The sequence below is a fragment of the Stenella coeruleoalba genome (assembly GCF_951394435.1).
Source record: "Stenella coeruleoalba genome assembly, chromosome: 2".
Classification (NCBI taxonomy): Eukaryota; Metazoa; Chordata; class Mammalia; order Artiodactyla; family Delphinidae; genus Stenella; species Stenella coeruleoalba.
Genome location: NC_137147.1, coordinates 136,554,252 through 136,574,878, shown reverse-complemented (window position 1 = coordinate 136,574,878; position 20,627 = coordinate 136,554,252). Strand labels below are relative to the sequence as shown.

The 20,627-nt window shown below is 42.7% G+C and overlaps 1 protein-coding gene across 9 annotated transcripts in view; it reads left to right on the top strand.

Moving 5' to 3' along the window:
* Positions 1–20,627, top strand: part of THSD4 (thrombospondin type 1 domain containing 4) — a 630,174-nt gene that overhangs the window by 153,293 nt on the left and 456,254 nt on the right. For all 9 annotated transcript variants that reach the window (XM_079915165.1, XM_079915163.1, XM_079915159.1 and 6 more), the window contains one exon: positions 18,198–18,645. In XM_079915165.1, the coding sequence (XP_079771291.1) occupies positions 18,198–18,645 (448 nt within the window). The remainder of the gene's footprint in view (positions 1–18,197; positions 18,646–20,627) is intronic.

Sequence of the window (20,627 nt, the reverse complement as noted above, 5' to 3'; positions counted from 1 at the left end):
TAAAAGTACTTTTAAAATATAAGACACTGTTCAAAACCAACATGGCTTGATTATTTTATTATCATTGACCAGATCACCTTTGGGTTTTAGAGCCTTGAGTCTTTTTCTGTGATTTCTAGCCTATGCGTGTACATGCGTGTGTGTGTGTATGCATGTAGTGTATGTATGTGTGTGCATGTGTGTGTGTTTGCTTGAAAGGTCCTTTCATTTCGAAACGGGGCAGACAGGATCAGGCCTAGGTCACAGGCTGTCCCATCCTTCCCCACCTCCCCAGGGAGCTGTCTCTGGCTTGTGCGTAAGAATCATTTGTTTTCTTAGCTCCTCCTTTCCTGCCCACTTTCTTGGAGGCCATTTGCATTTCATCATTAATAACTCTGGAGCAATATGTTATTTCTGTCCTGAGGGGCCCTGGAGCCAAGTGGGCCCCTTCATGATGTTGGATAGCAAGTTTTGCTGTTAATTAAACTTCACAAGGCCACATGCCATTTTCTTGACCCTCCGTCGAAACCTAGCGAGTCTTGTTACATACAGGCAAGAAACCACATGGCAAGAGAAGGGAAAGCTTCGGCGTTGTCTGTGTTTCTCCTTGGAAAACCTCCCTGGTGATCCTTGGCAGTTAGCAGAGAAAGCAGGGACATCTGTTTGAAACGCATACTCTATATTTTTGTTGTTGTTTGTTTTCTGCCTGCAAGGAAAGTTTTGTTTCTTTACCTTCTTTTGAAGCAGGGTTTCTACTTAGTCCCTGAATTGTTTGACAAGAGGTTACCTGTTGATGCTAACCAGATAAATGGTGTTTTAATATGCTTCGGTTTCTAAATCTGAAACCTCAACGTTTGCAGCAGAGCCGGGCTCACTGGTGTGTACACTTCTGCCTGTAGGTTAGGAAAGGTTGGAGCCAGAGTTTAAGCTTGAGCGACTCTGCTTGCAGACAAGGCTCCAAAGAGCCCTTGTTCCTTTCTTGTGGCATTTCACTAAGTGTCAGAAGTGTTTCATTAGTTATCAGAACAACGATCACATTTGCCATAAGAATGCTGCATTGAACCTCCTCCAAGTCATTCATAACTCCGGGTTCCAGAAGAGAGATGATGGGCTCTGGAAAAAACCAGACAACAATATGTGTGCCCCAGTCGTAGTGAAGGCAACCATTTTTATAGCACCTACTGTGTGCCACATCAGTCGCATATGTATTTGAGCCTTAAGCAGCCCCATGTTGCAGTTGAGATCACTGAGCTGAGGTAGAAAAATCCCCAGCGTCCTGCTCCTGGAAGGGGCGGAGTGGATCTGAGTGCAGTGTCGCCTGACCGCAGCCTCCCCACTCTTCCTACTCCGAGCCTATAATGTGGTTCCAGGTAATTTACCAGGGAAAGAGTTTGGGGTACAAAAGCTGTGGCCTCACTGTTGGTTTTCATGGCAAAGTACTAACAGCCCCTCAAGGGCTTTTTGAGTCCTCACTTTCTCATCCATCCATAGACCCTTTCCTGGGCATAGCGTTCTTTTAGCTCATCTCTGTTAAGAGTAACAAGGGCAACCACAACCGATGTTTATTGAGGGTTTACTGTGTGTAACAGGCTGAGTGACAACCCCCCCACCACCCACCCAAAGGTATCAAGTCCTGTTCCCTGGAGCCTGAAAATGCTAACTTACCCAAAAAAAAAAAAAAAAAAAAAAAAAAAAAAAAAAGACTTTGCAGATGTAATGAAGGATCTTGAGATGGGGAGATTATCCTACATTATACAGGTGTAGGCCCTAAATGCAACCATGAGTGTCATTATAAGAGACAGGCAGAGAGGGATGTGACATCCAGACACACAGAGGAGAAGGGGATATGAAGACAGAAGAGAGAGAGATTTGAAGCTGCTGTTCTTGAAAATTGGAGTGACGGGGCCACAAGCCAAGGAATGCTGGCAGCCACCAGAAGCTGGAAGAGGCAAGAAAATAAGAGTCTCCCCTAGAGCCTCCTGAGGGAGCACAGCCCTGACAACAACTTCATTTCAGTCCATTGATACTGATTTTGAACTTCTGGCCTTCAGAACCATGAGAGAATAAATTTCTGCCGTTTTAAGCCACCAAGTTGGTGGTAGTCTGTACGGCAGCTACAGGAAACTAATGCACCATGTTGAAGGCTTTGAGCTAAACCTCTAAGAACTCTTCACGCGTAAAGTAATCCCTATTATCCTTTTTTTTTTTTTTTTTTTTGATACGAGAAGAACGCTGCACTTAGATGAAGTGATGAGCCTTGGGGCCCAGAGCTAGTAGGCTGTAGAACAGGGATTTGAACCAGAGCTTGGCTCTAAGCCTCTGCTTTTAATCACTGTGTTCTTCTCTCTTCCTGTCCCCTAGACTTATTTCTTGGCTAAATGCCCCCTACGTCAGGCCTAGGTCAAGATCAGACCTTGCCCCAGGAACTTCCTTTTCCTCTTTGCAGTCTGACTTCCAGGCATGCATTATTTTCTTTTTTCCCTCATGAATCTTTTTCTTATAAAAGCATTTAGTCCTCCGTGGGCCTTGTGGATCCAGCAGCAGTTAGCTAAGATTTCCTTTTCCTTGGTGATTAGAACACATGGGCTAGTGCTGAAAATGTTTTCTTTCTGGATTTGGAGGGAAACTAATTTCCCCCACCCTATTTTCCAATAAATGCTCATTCCAAACAGTCCTTCCCTGTAATCCTTCGTGAGTGGCATTTGTTATTTATAAGCTGTGCTCCCACTGCAGCTGTTTAAGCTCCTTAAGAGCTTACCATTTATTCATTCAGTAACATTTGTTAATATCCCAGTTATATACATTCACAGAGACTTTCTAGCTTGGAAGGTTGTTTAATATTTTTTAGACTCGGTTTCCTTAGGTATAAAATAGGAATAATGACCCACTTTACTGTTCGCAGGGTTAAATGGATAACATGCATAAAACATTTGGCAGGTGTTCAATAAATTACTGTGATCTGAATACTGAATTTATTTAAGTACACAGTGCCATTTTGGGGGATGGAGTAACATCTAGGACAAATCCCTTTTTCCTTCAATTAACTGAGGGTGACAGACTTGTACCTAAAAAACTTCCTCTAACACAAAGAAGAAAGTTATGCATCATTTTTCACACCCGACCGTTATAATTGAAATATTTCGTATTTATAATAAAGAAAAAATGAAGTGATATATGGCAAGTGGGTACACAGAAAGTGGTATGTGTAGAAGCTCAGATTGGGGAGACATTCAGAATATGAGAGAAATACCATTGCTTCCTCCATGGGCCTTTCACATAAAAGATGCTCAAGAAATGTAAGTTGCATTATCATCATTATTACTGTTGCATTAAGAAATTCAGCAGAACTTACGGAAAATAGTTCTTCAGTTTGCTTCAACCTGCTGGGGGCTCAGCCTCTGGGGCAGAGAGCACTGTTTGAGAGTCCCCAGGGGAGAGGGGTTAGGAGCTCACGTTTGCTTGGCACCTGCCTGGCCAGGCACCTTGCCCCACTCCAGTCTCATTTGGTTTCCCCTAAGCCCCTGAGTAATGCAGGGCCGCTCAGGTTCAGATCACAACACACACCAGCAACAGGTTTGATTCCCAAGGGGTCTCCTCTCAGTTACGCTGGAGAAATGAATGCATTTACTGTTCTTTCGTGCAAAGCCAGCGCCGTACCTCTCAGCCCCCGTTTGGCTGTCTGCCTCTGCAGTGACCTTCTGTGTCAAGGTGGCAGGCTGTGTGTCTCTCTCCTTGGGGACAGTGCAGCTGTCATGGTAACCACAATTCTGGAGCATCCACAAAGGCTAGGCCCTTTACCTTCATTATTTCATCAACACCCCCCCAATGGCCCTTATTCCACCCCTTGGGGCCCACACCGCACAAGGCACCTGAAGATCAGCCCTGGAAACCCAGGGTCACTCAGATGCGCAGTGGCACCGGTGAGCACTGTGGTGACTTGTTCTTAGGGATACTCGGCTGGCTTTCAGACACCATCCTTTAGACAAGGGGAGGCAGCCTGATGGCGAGGTCTACATCAAAGTCTATTTCATCTCCTGGGATCCTTGTCCCAGAAGAACTGGGTCTGTTCTGAAGGCTGTTTTATATTTGGGGGTGTGTGTGGGGACAGCGCTATGGTCCTTGCCTTCTGGGAGGCCAGCGGTTGGGTTGGGTCACTGAGGGTAGGGTGTTGAGGCTTGGCTTCCTGGTGCAAAGAGGGCCTTTTAAACTCAGAGTCTCTCCTTTCTGCTTTCTTCGCTAGATTGCTTGCCTCTTGAATCATTCGTCACTTGCCCCTGTGTCCTTCCTCCCTCTCTCCCTCCTGCCTCTCCCCCCCACCCTCAACCATGTATAAGCCTTTGAGATCCTTCTTCCCTGGAGGTTCAGAGCAAACCTATCAGCTGATTGTTACGCTGGTCTTGAGATCCAGACCTTGAATACTTTCCGGGGAGCAGATGTGGTTAAACCAGCTAATGCGTGTGACAGTGTGTACCACCCGGTCGACAGACAATCAAGAAAGCTTTTGTTTTCCTCATCTTAATTTTTATTTCCCTAAGTGGTCAGATTTTTGCCTCTTATCTTCTGCAGACACCAGAGAATTTATTGCCTGGAACAGCTCTGGCAGGACTTTCAGTCTTCTGAACTTCTAAGAAGACATATGCACTCAACCTAAACCATTTGCTCACAGCCTCTTTGAACTTAGCACATTCTATCCTCTCTCCCTTTGGCAGGTGATCACAATGGAACAGGGCAAGTGTTCGGAACACAGGGCTCTCGTTCCAGCTTTGAGCTGCAGACTCCTTTCGCTCCAGCTCGCCTTGGATCACGAGGCCCCCTGGTGAACGCAGGTTTCTGTTCTTCAGCTGCTGTTCCCTTCCATTCTCCCTCCCCTCGAATTTGAGCATTAAGGTCTCTCTAGGTGGCCACTGGCTACTGATTTTTAATTTCACCAGCTCCCTTTGCTTCCCACCCAGAAGTGTGGGGATGCCTTGACTTCTTGCTTATTGGAACTTAGAGCCTTTATATCTCTACCGATTGATCCATAGAGGTAACCTTTACTGACCCACTGGTAAGAAACGCTGAGCAATTAAGCTATGGTCTCTAACAGGTGCTATTTCAACATTCACAGAGTGCCTCTGGGTCAGACCCGCTGCTAATTTCACGGATTACACACACAGGAATAAGACACTGACAAGACCTGTCCCCAAAGACTAGAAAACTTGTGGGGAAGCCAGACCTTTTACTTACCAACGTTACCAAGATACAGTGTTAATGCCATTGGCAGAGGGGTGTGCAGACTGCAGAGAGCACTAACTGTGTGGGGACCACTTGGAGGAAGCATACAGGCGCTGATGTTTATTTTGGGCCTGGAAGGCTGTACCAGTTCAGAAGTCGGTAGGTAGAGTAGAATTCCAGGCCGGCCCTTAGAGGCACAAGAGCTCAGTGTGTTTGGGAAATGTTGAGTGATCCTTTATGCCTGGGAAGTGTAGGGTTGGCGGCAGGAGACGGGGGAGAGGATGAAGACTGGAGTTGAATTTGGGAAGAGAGACTGAGACCAGATGATGAAGGACTTAACGTGGCATCAAACCAAACGTGCCTTAAAACCATCTATGTTTGGACTTTATTTTCTAGGCAGAGATGAGCCATGAGTGTTTTTTGAAACAGAGGGTAATGACCAAGGGCTGTGTTTACGAAAACAAATCTGGTGGAAAGAGAAGTCAAAAGGGCATGAGGGTCCTGACCCTGACTTGGGTACCTCATGGATGGGGATGCTGTAGACAACCTGGGAATACGCACTGGGTGTTTGTCATCACTGTAAATACTGGATTGGATGTCACAGAACCAGTGCTATTCCTTACCTAGGCTATGTTGCCCAAGCACATCCAGACTCCAGAGAAGCTGGGCACAAGGCTGGTGATGGCCTTCGTTGATCTAAAATCCTCTGGGAGTGTATGACTTTTCAGTTATTGACAGTGACATTTCAGAAGAATATTCTCTCCCCTAACTATTTCTGTCCCTTCAGTCTTTGGGGATTACAGCTTCTTTATAAGTGGGTATTTTGTGTCCAATTGAAATGTCTGCATATTTAAGTATTAAGTTTTGTGACCTGTATTCTCTTTGTGACGTTGTGTATACAGCAGACAAAACCTTTAAGGAGAGTTCCGACTGGGGAATTTCTGCGTTGGCTTCTTAAGATCCTCCCCACATCCGTAAACAGCCACATTTAAAAAAAATTCAGTGGAACAACAGTTACGATCTCACCCAATAGATGGGACTTTTATTGCTACATAGAGGGATAATTCATGTATTGGAAATTAAACACAGAGAGTAAGGGGAAGGGGAGATTTTCCTTCCTTTGGCAATCATGGTTTGAGCCATTCCTTCATTTGTTATTTCAGTTTTTCAACAGTTATTGAACACATACTCTATGCGGGCCGTTGTACTAGGTTCTAAGGATATAAGACAAGTAAGACATACCCCCTGCTCTGAAGGAGCCTACAATCTGGTAAACTAAGGCAGACTAAAGAAATCGGCATAATAAAAGGTTGTTGTGCTGTGACAATTACATGGGGTCCAGTGGAAGGACAAAAGGGAAGGACATGGATGCAATGGAGTGAAGGGTTGAGCTGGGGTTCGGACCAGGAAAAGCTTCATGGGGGAATTAATGCTTCAGCTAAGTCCTAAAGAGCGAACAGATAGTTGTAGAAAATGGTGGTGGGGAAGGCAACCTGGAGGAGGAAACAGCATAGCCAGAGCATATGGAGAAATAAATTGGGTTGTTCTGTTGGGAAACTCCAAGAAGTGTAGTGTGGGTGGTCCACGCAGTACCCAGGGTGTGACGAGCCATGTGGTGCAGGCTGGGTGACTGAGCCACGATGTTTGAACTTAATATACAGGGGTGAGGAGAACAGAAGAGCCAGCCGGCTTCAGGGTATGGTGTGGTACTTGGGAGTGAAACAGAGCAGTGTGGCCCACAGACCAACAGCATCCCTTGGGAACTTGTAAGAAATGCAGATTCTCAGACCCTACCCCAAATCTCCTGAATCAGACTCTTTGCAGGTGGGGTTCAATGGTCTGTTTAGATAAGACTTGCAGGTGATTCTGATGCTTGTTCAAGCTTGAGGACTACTGAGAAGGAGAGTACAGGAAGAACTAGAAAGAGAACCCTTTTGTGTCGTGGGTGAAGATGATGAATTTGGGCTTGAATGTGTTGAGATGTCTGGGGGGATGTCTAGGTAGAGCAGTTAAAGTGTAGTCCGAGGACCCACAGCATCAGTGTCCTCTGGGAGATGGTTACAAGTGCAGAATCAGACCCCCACCCCCCGACCTCCTGAATCAGAAGCTGTAGTTTGACAAGATCCCCAGGTGACTTGCACGCACCTCACAGATGAGAAGCAGTGCTAGTCTAGAGATTAGTTGGGTCCATGGGATTGATGCTCAAAAGAGGGGTCTGGGCAGGCAGTAGACACGTGGGTGTTGTCAGTTTGTAGGTGACACACTGCAGGGTTTGTGTATAGAGCTGGGAAGAGGGAGGCTAGATGTGGTGTCTTTGCTGGAATCATCACACTGACTGGTCAGGATTAACATCACCAAGCTGCACAGCATCACACGTAATGAGCCCCTGGATGGTAGCCAGCCTGTTGTAAGAAAAGTGTTTTATGTGCTTCTTACCCTTTCCAAAATGCTATTTGCAGCCATTTTCTCAAGAAACAACAATTTCCCCAGACATCCATAGTAGGTCATTGGAAGAACTGGGACCGGAACCTGCTGTCAGAACACTTACTGCCTTGTTCTTGTCATTGTGGGGGAGGGAGGCTCTGCACTTACTAATGTCGTCAGGCTTGGGAATGTGAATGAGCGGGAAAAACTATCACGCATGATATGCTCATAGATCAATAAAAGTTTGTTAAAGGTTGTTGAAACAAATGATGGAAAATGAATGATCAAACTGCTTTCAGATTTGAAAAATGCATTCCTGTTGGTAACCTCAATTTGACCTTTACAACATCACTGTAAGTAGATAAGATGGGAATTATTCATGTTCCCATTTTAAAAAAATAACAGCTTTATTGATATAATTAATGTACCATAAAATTCACCATCTAGAGTGTATAATTCAGTGGTTTTTAGCATATTCGCAAGGTTGTGCAACCATCACCACTATCTAATTACAGAACATTTCCATCACCCCAAAAAGAAACCCGTACCCTTTAGCAGTCACTGCCTGTTCTCCCCTCCCCCGCCCCCAGCCCCTGGTAAGCGCTAATCTGCTTTCTGTCTCTATGAATTTGCTGTTTCTGGACATTTCATATAAATGGAATCATGCAATACGTAGCCTTTTGTGTCTGGCTCTTTTCACTCAGAATAGTGTTGAGGTTCATCAGTATTGTAATATATATCAGTACTTCATCTCTTTTACGGCTGAGTAGTAATCCAGTGTATGGATATGCTCTGTTTTGTTTATCCAATCATCAGGTGATAGGCATTTGGGTGGTTTCCATCTTGCGGCTATTACGAACAAAGCTGTTATGAACGTTCATGTACAAGTCTTTGCTTGGACATATGTTTCCACTTCTCTTGGGTATACACCTAGGATTGGAATTGCTGGGTCACACGGAAATACTGCATGTAACTTTTTGAGCAACTTCCAGATAGTTTTCCAAAGTGACTGCACTATTTTACGTTCCCACCAGGAATGCATGAGGGTTCCAGTTTCTCTGCATCCTCTCCCAACACTTGTTATTATTTGTTCCTTTTATTATAGCCATCCTAGTGGGTGTAACTCATTTAATAGGTAAGAAAATTGAGGGTACATTTTTTTGCCAGAGTTTCTGGAGCTAGTAAATGGCCAAGCTTGAACTTTTTAAAAAAAGAGCAAATACGTATATGAAGTGTGCTCTGTGCAAGGCATTATTTAAGTCCTTTGCTCTTAAGTCGTTTATGTTTTACAACAACCTGGAAGGAAGGCACTATTATCATCTTTATTTATAAATGCATGCAGGGCCAGGACTGGACCTGAGATGCAACATTTAAGGAGACATCACAACCCTGAGAGTGAGTGTCTCCTTAAATGTTGCATCCTAAGTGCTTCAAAAAGCCTAGTGACTGGGGCTTCCCTGGTGGCGCAGTGGTTGGGAGTCCGCCTGCTAATGCTAGGGGGTGCTGGTTCGTGTCCCGGTCCGGGAGAATCCCATGTGCCGCGGAGCGGCTGGGCCTGTGAGCCATGGCCGCTGAGCCTGAGCATCCAGAGCCTGTGCTCCGCAACGGGAGAGGCCACAGCAGTGAGAGGCCCGCGTACAGCCAAAAAAAAAAAAAAAAAGCCTAGTGACTGACCCAAATTTCACAATTACCAGGTGGCAGAGCTGGGATTCAGACTCAGGAAACCTGGTTTCAGAGTCCAAGTCTAACCACTATGCTTTACAAACATCCATGTCCTTGACTTCAAACCCAGGCCTTTTCCATTTCTTTCTCAAGACCTAACTTTCCAAAATTAGCTAGAACTTTGACAAATGGGATATCCCAAGTAAAATCCCAGAGATGGGTTACGGGGAGACTAAGCAGAACTAATCAACCTAACAGCCCCCAGGGCACCTACCGCGAGCACCCCTGGAAGGGTTAACTGGCTACACAGATCCTCTCGGCCACATCTGTGCTTATTATCCCAACTCCGCATAAATCTACCCAGTTCATGTCGGCTCCCTTGCAAGTGGCCAGATGGACTCTGTCCTGGTGGGAAAGAGGCCATTCTGAACCATCAGGATGATTAGCTCTGACCAGCCGGCTGTAAGGAAAACACACATTCTCCTGGCCAAGTGGGGATGAATCTGCGGCTTGTCCAAGTGTTCTGAGTCAAAGATTCAGAAGTCATCTCTCTCACAAGCACACCCTAACTGGCTGCTCCTTCTCTGTAGTCCGTTTATCAGAATTAACTGGCCATGTGTTTCTGACTCATCCTCTTTCCGATGGTGCTGCTGTTCGGGTGGGTTTTGAATGGTTCTCTGGTTTAGGCAGAGCCTCCCACAAGGCAGTGTGAGTACGAAAATATACAGGTGCACGTGTATCAGTTACCCCCTCAGGGGTGATGGGCAGCCTTTGGAAAGATGCTTACAGAAGTCATCAGCCAACCGTAGTAGGCTCTCCCTCTGCCTCCTCTGCTTTCCAATGGGTTCAGCACCTCTCACTGAGCTATAGCAGTGCAGCCCGGCCCAGACCAGCAGATTTTTGTATATGTCACACACTCAGAGGTTTTTAAAACAATTTTATAGCTGTCTTTCTCCATTAAGCATAATACATTTTATTGTTGAATTCTCACTCTTTTGTTTGGAATGTCAATTCTGTTCTTTGACTTTGTTCCTCAAGTCATGCTGGTGATGCTGGTCCAGAGTCGTTGGTCTGTGGACCAGCATCACCAGCATCACCTGGGAGCTTGTGGGAAACTCAGAATCCTGGGCCCCACCCCAGACCTCCTGAGTCAGAATCTGACTCTCTCAACACGATCCCTAGGCGATTCCTGTGCACATTCAGATTTGAGAAGCATCACTCTATGTGTGTTTATTTCCATATTACCTTCAGCTGGGAACTCCACCCAGTACTTTCTGTGAAGCTAGAATTTTTGTTAGGCTTTCAGATCTTTTAAAAAAAAAAAAAGGCAAACACACACAGAAATTCTTTCCTTCACTTTTTCATGATGTCATTCATTCATGTTACCTGGCCTGCCACAAGAAGTAAAAAGCAAATTACATCCAACATATATATATCTCTATATATTTATATAGATAGATATTTGTTTGTTTTAAGACTTTTTTGTTGTTGAATTTTAATCTAATTTCTTTCGAGATTGTTATCTTTCTGCAAGAATCTTTGCTAGCATTTCTTTTTTTTTTGACATATTTATTAGACTATAATTGCTTTACAATAGTGTGTTAGTTTCTTCTTTATAACAAAGTGAATCAGTTATACATATACATATATCCCCATATCTTGCGTCTCCCTTCCTCCCACCCTCCCTATCCCACCCCTCTAGGTGGTCACAAAGCACCGAGCTGATCTCCCTGCGCTATGCGGCTGCTTCCCACCAGTTATCAGTTTTACATTTGGTAGTGTATATATGTCGATGCCACTCTCTCACTTTGTCCCAGCTTACTCTTTCCCCTCCCCGTGTCCTCAGGTCCATTCTCTAGTAGGTCTGTGTCTTTATTCCCATCTTGCCCCTAGGTTCTTCATGACCTTTTTTTTTTAGATTCCATATATATGTGTTAGCATACGGTATTTGTTTTTCTCTTTCTGACTTAACTTCACTCTGTATGACAGACTCTAGGTCCGTCCACCTCACTACAAATAACTCAATTTCATCTCTTTTTATGGCTGAGTAATATTCCATTGTATATTTGTGCCACATCTTCTTTATCCATTCATCTGTTGATGGACCCTTAGGTTGCTTCCATGTCCTGGCTATTGTAAATAGAGCTGCAATGAACATTGTGGTACATGACTCTTTTTGAATTATGGTTTTCTCAGGGTAGATGCCCAGTAGTGGGATTGCTGGGTCACGTGGTAATTCTATTTTCAGTTTTTTAAGGAACCTCCATACTGTTCTCCATAGTGGCTGTATCAATTTACATTCCCAACAACAGTGCAACAGGGTTCCCTTTTCTCCACACCCGCTCCAGCATTTATTGTTTGTAGATTTTTTGATGATGGCCATTCTGACTGCTGTGAGGTGATACCTCATTGTAGTTTTGATTTGCATTTCTCTAATGATTAATGATGTTGAGCATTCTTTCGTGTGTTTGTTGGCAATCTGTATATCTTCTTTGGAGAAATGTCTATTTAGGTCTTCTGCCCGTTTTTGGATTGGGTTGTTTGTTTTTTGATATTGAGCTGCATGAGCTGCTTGTAAATTTTGGAGATTAATCCTTTGTCAGTTGCTTCATTTGCAAATATTTTCTCCCATTCTGAGGGTTGTCTTTTGGTCTTGTTTATGGTTTCCTTTGCTGTGCAAAAGCTTTTAAGTTTCATTAGGACCCATTTGTTTGTTTTTATTTCCATTTCTCTAGGAGGTGGGTCAAAAAGGATCTTGCTGTGATTGATGTAATAGAGTGTTCTGCCTATGTTTTCCTCTAAGAGTTTGATAGTGTCTGGCCTTACATTAAGATATTTAATCCATGTTGAGTTTATTTTTGTGTATGGTGCTAGGGAGTGTTCTAATTTCATTCATTTACATGTAGCTGTCCAGTTTTCCCCACACCACTTATTGAAGAGGCTGTCTTTTCTCCACTGTATATTCTTGCCTCCTTTATCACAGATAAGGTGACCATATGTGCATGGGTTTATCTCTGGGCTTTCTATCCTGTTCCATTGATCTATCTTTCTGTTTTTGTGCCAGTACCATACTGTCTTGATCACTGTAGCTTTGTAGTATAGTGTGAAGTCCAAGAGGTTGATTCCTCCAGCTCCGTTTTTCATTCTCAAGATTGCTTTGGCTATTCGGAGTCTTTTGTGTTTCTATACAAATTGTGAAATTTCTTGTTCTAGTTCTGTGAAAAATGCCACTGGTAGTTTGATAGGGATTGCATTGAATCTGTAGATTGCTTTGGGTAGTGTAGTCATTTTCACACTGTTGATTCTTCCAGTCCAAGAACATGGTATATCTCTCCATCTATTTGTATCATCTTTAATTTCTTTCATCAGTGTCTTACAGTTTTCTGCATAGAGGTCTTTTGTCTCCTTAGGTAGGTTTATTCCTAGGTATTTTATTCTTTCTGTTGCAATGATAAATGGGAGTGTTTCCTTAATTTCACTTTCAGATTTTTCATCATTTGGAAAAATGATGTATAGGAATGCAAGAGATTTCTGTGCATTAGTTTTGTATCCTGCTACTTTACCAAATTCATTGATTAGCTCTAGTAGTTTTCTGGTAGCATCTTTAGGATTCTCTATGTATAGTGTCATGTCATCTGCAAACAGTGACAGCTTTACTTCTTCTCTTCCAATTTGGATTCCTTTTATTTCTTTTTCTTCTCTGATTGCTGTGGCTAAAACTCTTGAAACTATGTTAAATAATAGTGCTGAGAGTGGACAACCTTGTCTTGTTCCTGATCTTAGTGGAAATGGTTTCAGTTTTTCACAATTGAGGACGATGTTGGCTGTGGGTTTGTCATATATGGACTTTATTATGTTGAGGCAAGTCCCCTCTATGCCTACTTTCTGCAGGGTTTTTATCATAAATGGGTGTTGAATTTTGTCGAAAGCTTTCTCTGCATCTATTGAGATGATCATATGGTTTTTCTCCTTCAATTTGTTAATATGGTGTATCACGTTGATTGATTTGCGTATATTGAAGAATCCTTGCATTCCTGGGATAAACCCCACTTGGTCATGGTGTATGATCCATTAATATGCTGTTGGATTTTGTTGAGGATTTTTGCATCTATGTTCGTCAGTGATATTGGCCTGTAGTTTTCTTTCTTTATGACATCCTTGTCTGGTTTTGGTATGAGGGTGATGGTGGCCTCATAGAATGAGTTTGGGAGTGTTCCTCCCTCTGCTATATTTTGGAAGAGTTTGAGAAGGATAGGTCTTAGCTCTTCTCTAAATGTTTGATAGAATTCACCTGTGAAGCCATCTGGTCCTGGGCTTTTGTTTGTTGGAAGACTTTTAATCACAATTTCAATTTCAGTGCTTGTGATTGGTCTGTTCATATTTTCTGTTTCTTCCTGATTCAGTTTCGGAACGTTGTGCATTTCTAAGAATTTGTCCATTTCTTCCTGGTTGTCCATTTTATTGGCACAGAGTTGCTTGTAGTAATCTCTCATGAACCTTTGTATTTCTACAGTGTCTGTTGTTACTTCTCCTTTTTCATTTCTAATTTTATTGATTTGAGTCTTCTCTCTTTTTTTCTTGATGATTCTGGCTAGTGGTTTATCAATATTGTTTATCTTCTTAAAGAACCAGCTTTTAGTTTTATTGATCTTTGCTATTGTTTCCTTCATTTCTTTTTCATTTATTTCTGATCTGATCTTTACGATTTCTTTCCTTCTGCTAACTTTGCGGGATTTTTATTCTTCTTTCTCTAATTGCTTTAGGTGTATGGTTACGTTGTTTATTTGAGATGTTTCTTGTTTATTGAGGTAGGATTGTATTGCTATAAACTTCCCTCTTAGAACTGCTTTTGCTGCATCCCATAGGTTTTGGGTCGTCGTGTTTTCATTGTCATTTGTTTCTAGGTATTTTTTGACTTCCTCTTTGATTTCTTCAGTGATCTCTTGGTTATTAAGTAGTGTTTTGCTTAGCCTCCACGTGTTTGTATTTTTTACAGATTTTTTTGCTGTAATTGATATCTAGTCTCATAGCGTTGTGGTCAGAAAGGATACTTGATACATTTTCAATATTCTTAAATTTACCAAGGCTTGATTTGTGACCCAAGATATGATCTATCGTGGAGAATGTTCCATGAGCACCTGAGAAGAAAGTGTGTTCTGTTGTTTCTGGGTGGAATGTCCTATAAATATCAATTAAGTTCATCTTGTTTAATGTATCATTTAAAGCTTGTGTTTCCTTATTTATTTTCATTTTGGATGATCTGTCCATTGGTGAAAGTGGGGTGTTAACGTTCCCTACTATGATTGGGTTACTGTTGATTTCCCCTTTTATGGCTGTTAGCATTTACCTTATGTACTGAGGTGCTCCTATGTTGGGTGCATAAATATTTACAATTGTTATATCTTCTTGGATTGATCCCTTGATCATTATGTAGTGTCCTCCTTGTATCTTGTAATAGTCTTTATTTTAAAGTCTGTTTTGTCTGATATGGGAATTGCTACTCCATCTTTCTTTTGATTTCCACTTGCATGGAATATCTTTTTCCATCCCCTCACTTTCAGTCTGTATGTGTCCCTAGGTCTGAAGTGGGTCTCTTGTAGGCAGGATAATATGGGTCTTGTTTTTATATCCATTCAGCCAATCTATGTCTTTTGATTGGAGCATTTAATCCATTTACATTTAAGGTAATTATCAATATGTATGTTCCTATTACCATTTTCTTAAGTTTTTTGGGTTTGTTATTGTAGGTCTTTTCCTTCTCTTGTGTTTCTTGCCTAGAGAAGTTCCTTTAGCATTTGTTGTAAAGCTGGTTTGGTGGTGCTGAATTCTCTTGGCTTTTGCTTGTCTGTAAAGGTTTTAATTTCTCTGTCAAATCTGAATGAGATCCTTGCTGGGTAGAGTAATCTTGGTTGTAGGTTTTTCCCTTTCCTCACTTTAACTATGTCCTGCCACACCCTCTGGCTTGCAGAGTTTCTGCTGAAAGATCAGCTGTTAACCTTATGGGGATTCCCTTGTATGTTATTTGTTGTTTTTCCCCTTCTGCTTTTAATATTTTTTCTTTGTATTTCATTTTTGATAGTTTGATTAATATGTGTCTTGGCGTGTTTCTCTTTGGATTTATCCTGTATGGGACTCTCTGTGCTTCCTGGACTTGATTAACTATTTCCTTTCCCATATTAGGGAAGTTTTCAACTATAATCTCTTCAAATATTTTCTCAGTCCCTTTCTTTTTTTCTTCTTCTTCTGGGACCCCTATAATTCAAATATTGGTGCGTTTAATGTTGTCCCTGAGGTCTCTGAGACTGTCCTCAATTCTTTTCATTCTTTTTTCTTTATTCTGCTCTGCAGTAGTTATTTCCACTATTTTATCTTCCAGGTCACTTATCCGTTCTTCTGCCTCAGTTATTCTGCTATTGATCCCTTCTAGAGAATTTTTAATTTCATTTATTGTTTTGTTCATCACTGTTTGTTTGCTCTTTAGTTCTAGGTCCTTGTTAAACGTTTCTTTTATTTTCTCCATTCTATTTCCAAGATTTTGGATCATCTTTACTATCATTATTCTCAATTCTTTTTTCAGGTAGACTGCCTATTTCTTCTTCATTTGTTAGGTCTGGTGGGTTTTTACCTTGCTCCTTCATCTGCTGTGTGTTTTTCTGTCTTCTCATTTTGCTTAACCTACTGTGTTTGGGGTCTCCTTTTCGCAGGCTACAGGTTCATAGTTCCCATTGTTTTTGGTGTCTGCCCCCAGTGGCTAAGGTTGGTTCAGTGGGTTGTGTAGGCTTCCTGGTGGAGGGGACTAGTGCCTGTGTTCTGGTCGATGGGGCTGGATTTTGTCTTTCTGGTGGGCAGGTCCACCTCTGGTGGTGTGTTTGGGGTGTCTGTGGACTTATTATGATTTTAGGCAGCCTCTCTGCTAATGGGTGGGGTTGTGTTCCTGTCTTGCTAGTTGTTTGGCATAGGGTGTCCAGTAATGTAGGTTGCTGGTCGTCGAGTGGATCTGGGTCTTGATGTTGAGATGGAGATCTCTGGGAGATTTTTGCCGTTTGATATTATGTGGAGCTGGGAGGTCTCTGGTGGACCAATGTCCTGAACTTGGCTCTCCTACCTCAGAGGCACAGCCCTGACTCCTGGCTAGAGCACCAAGAGCCTTTTGGGACATCTGAGGTCTTCTGCCAATGTTCAGTAGGTGTTCTGTAGGAGTTGTTCCACATGTAGATGTATTTCTGTTGTATCTGTGGGGAGGAAGGTGATCTCCATGTCTTACTCTTCCGCCATCTTGAAGCTCCTCCTAAAACCGACTTCTTAATTGCATCTCTCAAAGCAACATTCTGGATCCTCCCATCATTCATAGAGTCCTTAGTGTTGCCAAGATTAATTGAGAAATGCCTAAAGGCAAAATAAACACTAGCACAACTTAATACTTAACCGTATCAGCTAGGAATGACGGTGCAATTAATGATAAAGATGTTAATAATTAGTTGTGGTATGTTAAATGTTACGCTCAGTGGTTATGTAGAGTGAAGCAAGAATTTCCTCGTGAGGGCAGAAATTAATGTTTCACCCTGATTGCTATTTTAATGTGCTTATTTTAAAGGGGCCATCCTGTAGAAACTCTTGGGCACATTTCCAATTATACATAAATGTAGAATTAATTATTATGGAAGCATAAAATTTTAGAGCTGGAATGACCTTCGTGGTCATTTAATCCAGTTCAGTCATTTTACAAATAAGTAAGAGTTATATGTCTTACTTAAATCCTTCCACAGTGTTGGAACCTTGCTTCCCAACTCTCAGACCAGTGATGGTGAAACCTTCTCAGATCCCCACAGGCAGAAGGGGGAGGAACTCTGAGGCATTCTCTTGCCTCAGAATTCCTGACGCATTGCTTGTTGTATTGCTCCCAAGGCTGTTACCCCACCTTGTGTTATGTTCTAGTTACTTTCAGTTGTACGGTTGGGATCTTGGGAACCCTCTCTGATTCACTTTTATATTTCTTCGTCATTCCTAACTCTGTATTTTGCAAACAGTATTTTCACAATACATTTGTATGCAGTGGTGTGCTGGAGTTTTTTTCCCTGCTTGTTAGAGATGATTGTGTCTTCACATCGATAGCTTGAAATTGGCCATGGTGGGAGTACTTACACCGTGGAAATGGACAAATGGCACAAATCAGGGCTTTTTTCCCACTGGAAAGCCAGTTGTTGGAAATTTACATGCACACTTCTGTTTACATGATTGTCATAAAACCTCACAAGGCAGCTGGTCTTGACAAAACCTAAAGGTCCATACCAATGTGCAGACGACCATTTACTCATCGTTCCGCATGGGTTCCGCATTGTTCAGCCTCCTCCCATTTCATCAGGGGTTGAGTATGACCCAGAGCAAGTCTCGCCTCAGGACGGCATTGGTCTTTGGTTGCTTAGCTAGGTTCCATTTACCTGGAAAAGCTATTTGGGCATGAATGGTCATGGAAACAGGGTCTGAAATATCAGGTACAATTAAGTGAGAAACGCCCCCCCGCAAACTATTATCTGAAAAAGAGCGAACAGTACGTTACTCTGGCTGAAAGTACAATTCTATCTTTATTCTTCTCAAAAAACCTTCAGTGGCTCCCTACAACCTACAAAAACACCCAAACTCCCTGACATAAATCACATACTGGCCGCAGCTTACCGTTCTAACCTCATGTTCCACCAGTCACATCACCCACTGTTGATTCCCACCTTCATTCTACATGGCAGCCTCTGTAGAGCCTCTGTTCCAGCCTCCAGAATCTTCCCTTCTGCTGGAAAGCCCTCTTTTACCTCCTTGTTCTACTGTAGGCTCTCTCCCAGGCTTCTGTTCCTACCCAGTTCCCTCTCCCATGTATCAGAGCTTCTGGGTTAACAGAACATCCTCTCTTGTGTGTCTCTCTTTAGGAGCAGGACCCGAGGTCCCATCGGCCCCGGCATGTATGGCTATGGTAAGGCCCCATACATCTTACCACTGCAGACGGACTCTGCACACCTGCCACAGAGGCTTCGGAGGCAGAGGCCCTCATCCCGGAATTCCAGGTCCCAGGGGGCATCTGGCTCTAGCCATGGCTACAACCCTGCAGCCCACCGGGCCCCCCGACATGGACCTCTGTACCAGAGTGACAGTGGACCTCGTCCTGGACTGCAAGTCTCGGAGGGCTCCATCTACCAGCTGCCTTTGACCCATGACCAAGGCTTCCCTGAAGCCTCAAATCTCTTCCACAACCCAGAAACAAGCAGCAGCCCTGGCCTGGGGGCCCACAGAGCAGCTCAGAGCTTCTCCCAGCCTGCCCGATCTACAGCAATCTCCTGCATTGGGGCCTATCGGCAGTACAAGCTGTGCAACACAAATGTGAGTATACACCGCCTGAGAGTGGCCCTGGAAACAGCTGCTACTCTTATCTTTCTGCTGGTTGGCAGTAACCATGGTGGAAGGCAGAGAGGGCATGTTTTTTTAGGCCACGTGAATGCTCTTTTAGCTTCCCTCCCTTTCGTTTCTCTTCATGTGCTCTTCCCATATACTTTTCTTTTTTATAAGTTTATTACTTTATTAACTTATGGAGAACCTCTTGAATCACTTATTGACAATCACTATTGCTGCATACAGCAAAGAACCCTCACATTCTCAGTGGCTTTATATCAACAATATTTTTTCTTTGCTCGTGGGTCTGCGAGTCAAGTGCAGTTTGGCTGATTTAGGGCAACCAGTGGTGGTGTCAAAGATGTGGGAGTTTTGGGAGGTTTGACCAGCATGTGTATCATCCAGTAAGTTTCCTGGAGGCTCCCTGCTCTTCGAGGCATAAAGACTTTGGATATTGTATTGTGCAAAAGTCTGATAGTGAAAAATTGCTGAAGATTCTACAACTAATGATTCCACAGCAAAGCGAATTATAAATGGAAACTACATAAGATGACCAAATGTGTTTTTAAAAATAAATATCAGTTTAAAGACTTTATATAAAAGAGAGAGGAATGAGAATGTTTAAAGGTTAAACTTCCAAGTTACTATATTTTTCATTAATAATTTAATCTGCCTTAATAGTCTGTTACTGGGTAACAGGACAGCTGTTATATATTAGCTTCAATTTCCTCATTAAAAATATATTTCCTGCTGTAGAGTCCATAGAAATGACTTAATTTGTGATTTTAATAATTCCTCTGAATGCCTGGATTGCTTTTCAGCTTGTTCTTCCACTGACAGACTTCAGGAATTATTGATTTTTGTAAAGCAGTAATTTTCCTAAAGCCTAAAGTAATTTTCCTAAAGCCATCAGTCAACTAGTAAGTCTTAATTGAGCATCATTGCTTGTCTTGTAACGGACCAGGCTCCATGGAAGATAGAAGTCATATTATCTACCTCATGGAGTTGTTACGAGGATCAAATGAGGTGATGTTAAGAAAGTGCTTTATAAATTAAAAAAAAAATACTTGTGTCCATGATAAGACACCGTCCCTGTTCTGGAATATCCATTGCAATTTTTTAAAAATGAAATGAATTCATTTCTAATGTGGAATATATTCTCCCATTGACTAGTATGTGTCAGTTTTAAGGACCAAGTAATCCATAAAGAGAAGGGAAAAGAGAGAAGGCATTTGACATATATGTGGACCTGATAACTACTTAGCATTTCTTTCATTTAACCTACGTTTTTGAAGCATGCACTTTTTTCCAGACCTATGCTGCCAACAGCAGGGCTGTTTCTTCCCATATAAAAGCTGTGTCTTTTCCGGGTGCTGGATAACTCCACTACCGAGGAGATTGCATTGCAAGGAATATTTAAAAATTCTTGTGAATTCATGATGTCTGCACCATTTTGGACGTAGGTAAAACAATGTCTCACACATTTTCTTAGACAAAGAAGTAAATGTTGACAGAGGATTGTACAGGTTTAACTCCCTTCTTTTCACTGTAACATTCTGCATGCCATCACCCCAAGTCACATCCTACTTACCCTTATTGAGAGATAGCTTTCCTCAGAGGTCCCATTACTACATATCTTCTTTTTATAAGCCCATGGATTCTTGTGACTTGGGCCATGCCCCATGGACACTTTAAAACTCCCTGTGTTAGTGGTCCCCCAAACCACTCCTAGGTTTAATGATTTGCTAGGAAGACTCACGGGACTCAACATATAGTTGTATGCACAGTTATGATTTATTACAGTGAAAGGATACAGAGAAGAATCAGCAAAAAGAAAGGTGCATGGGGCCAAGTCCAGAGGAGAGCAGGCACAGTTTCCAAGAGTCCTGTCCCTGTGGAGTTGCACAGGATGTACTTCGTTCCCTCAGCAATGAGTTGTTACACACGTGAAGTGTTGTCTACCAGGGAAGCTC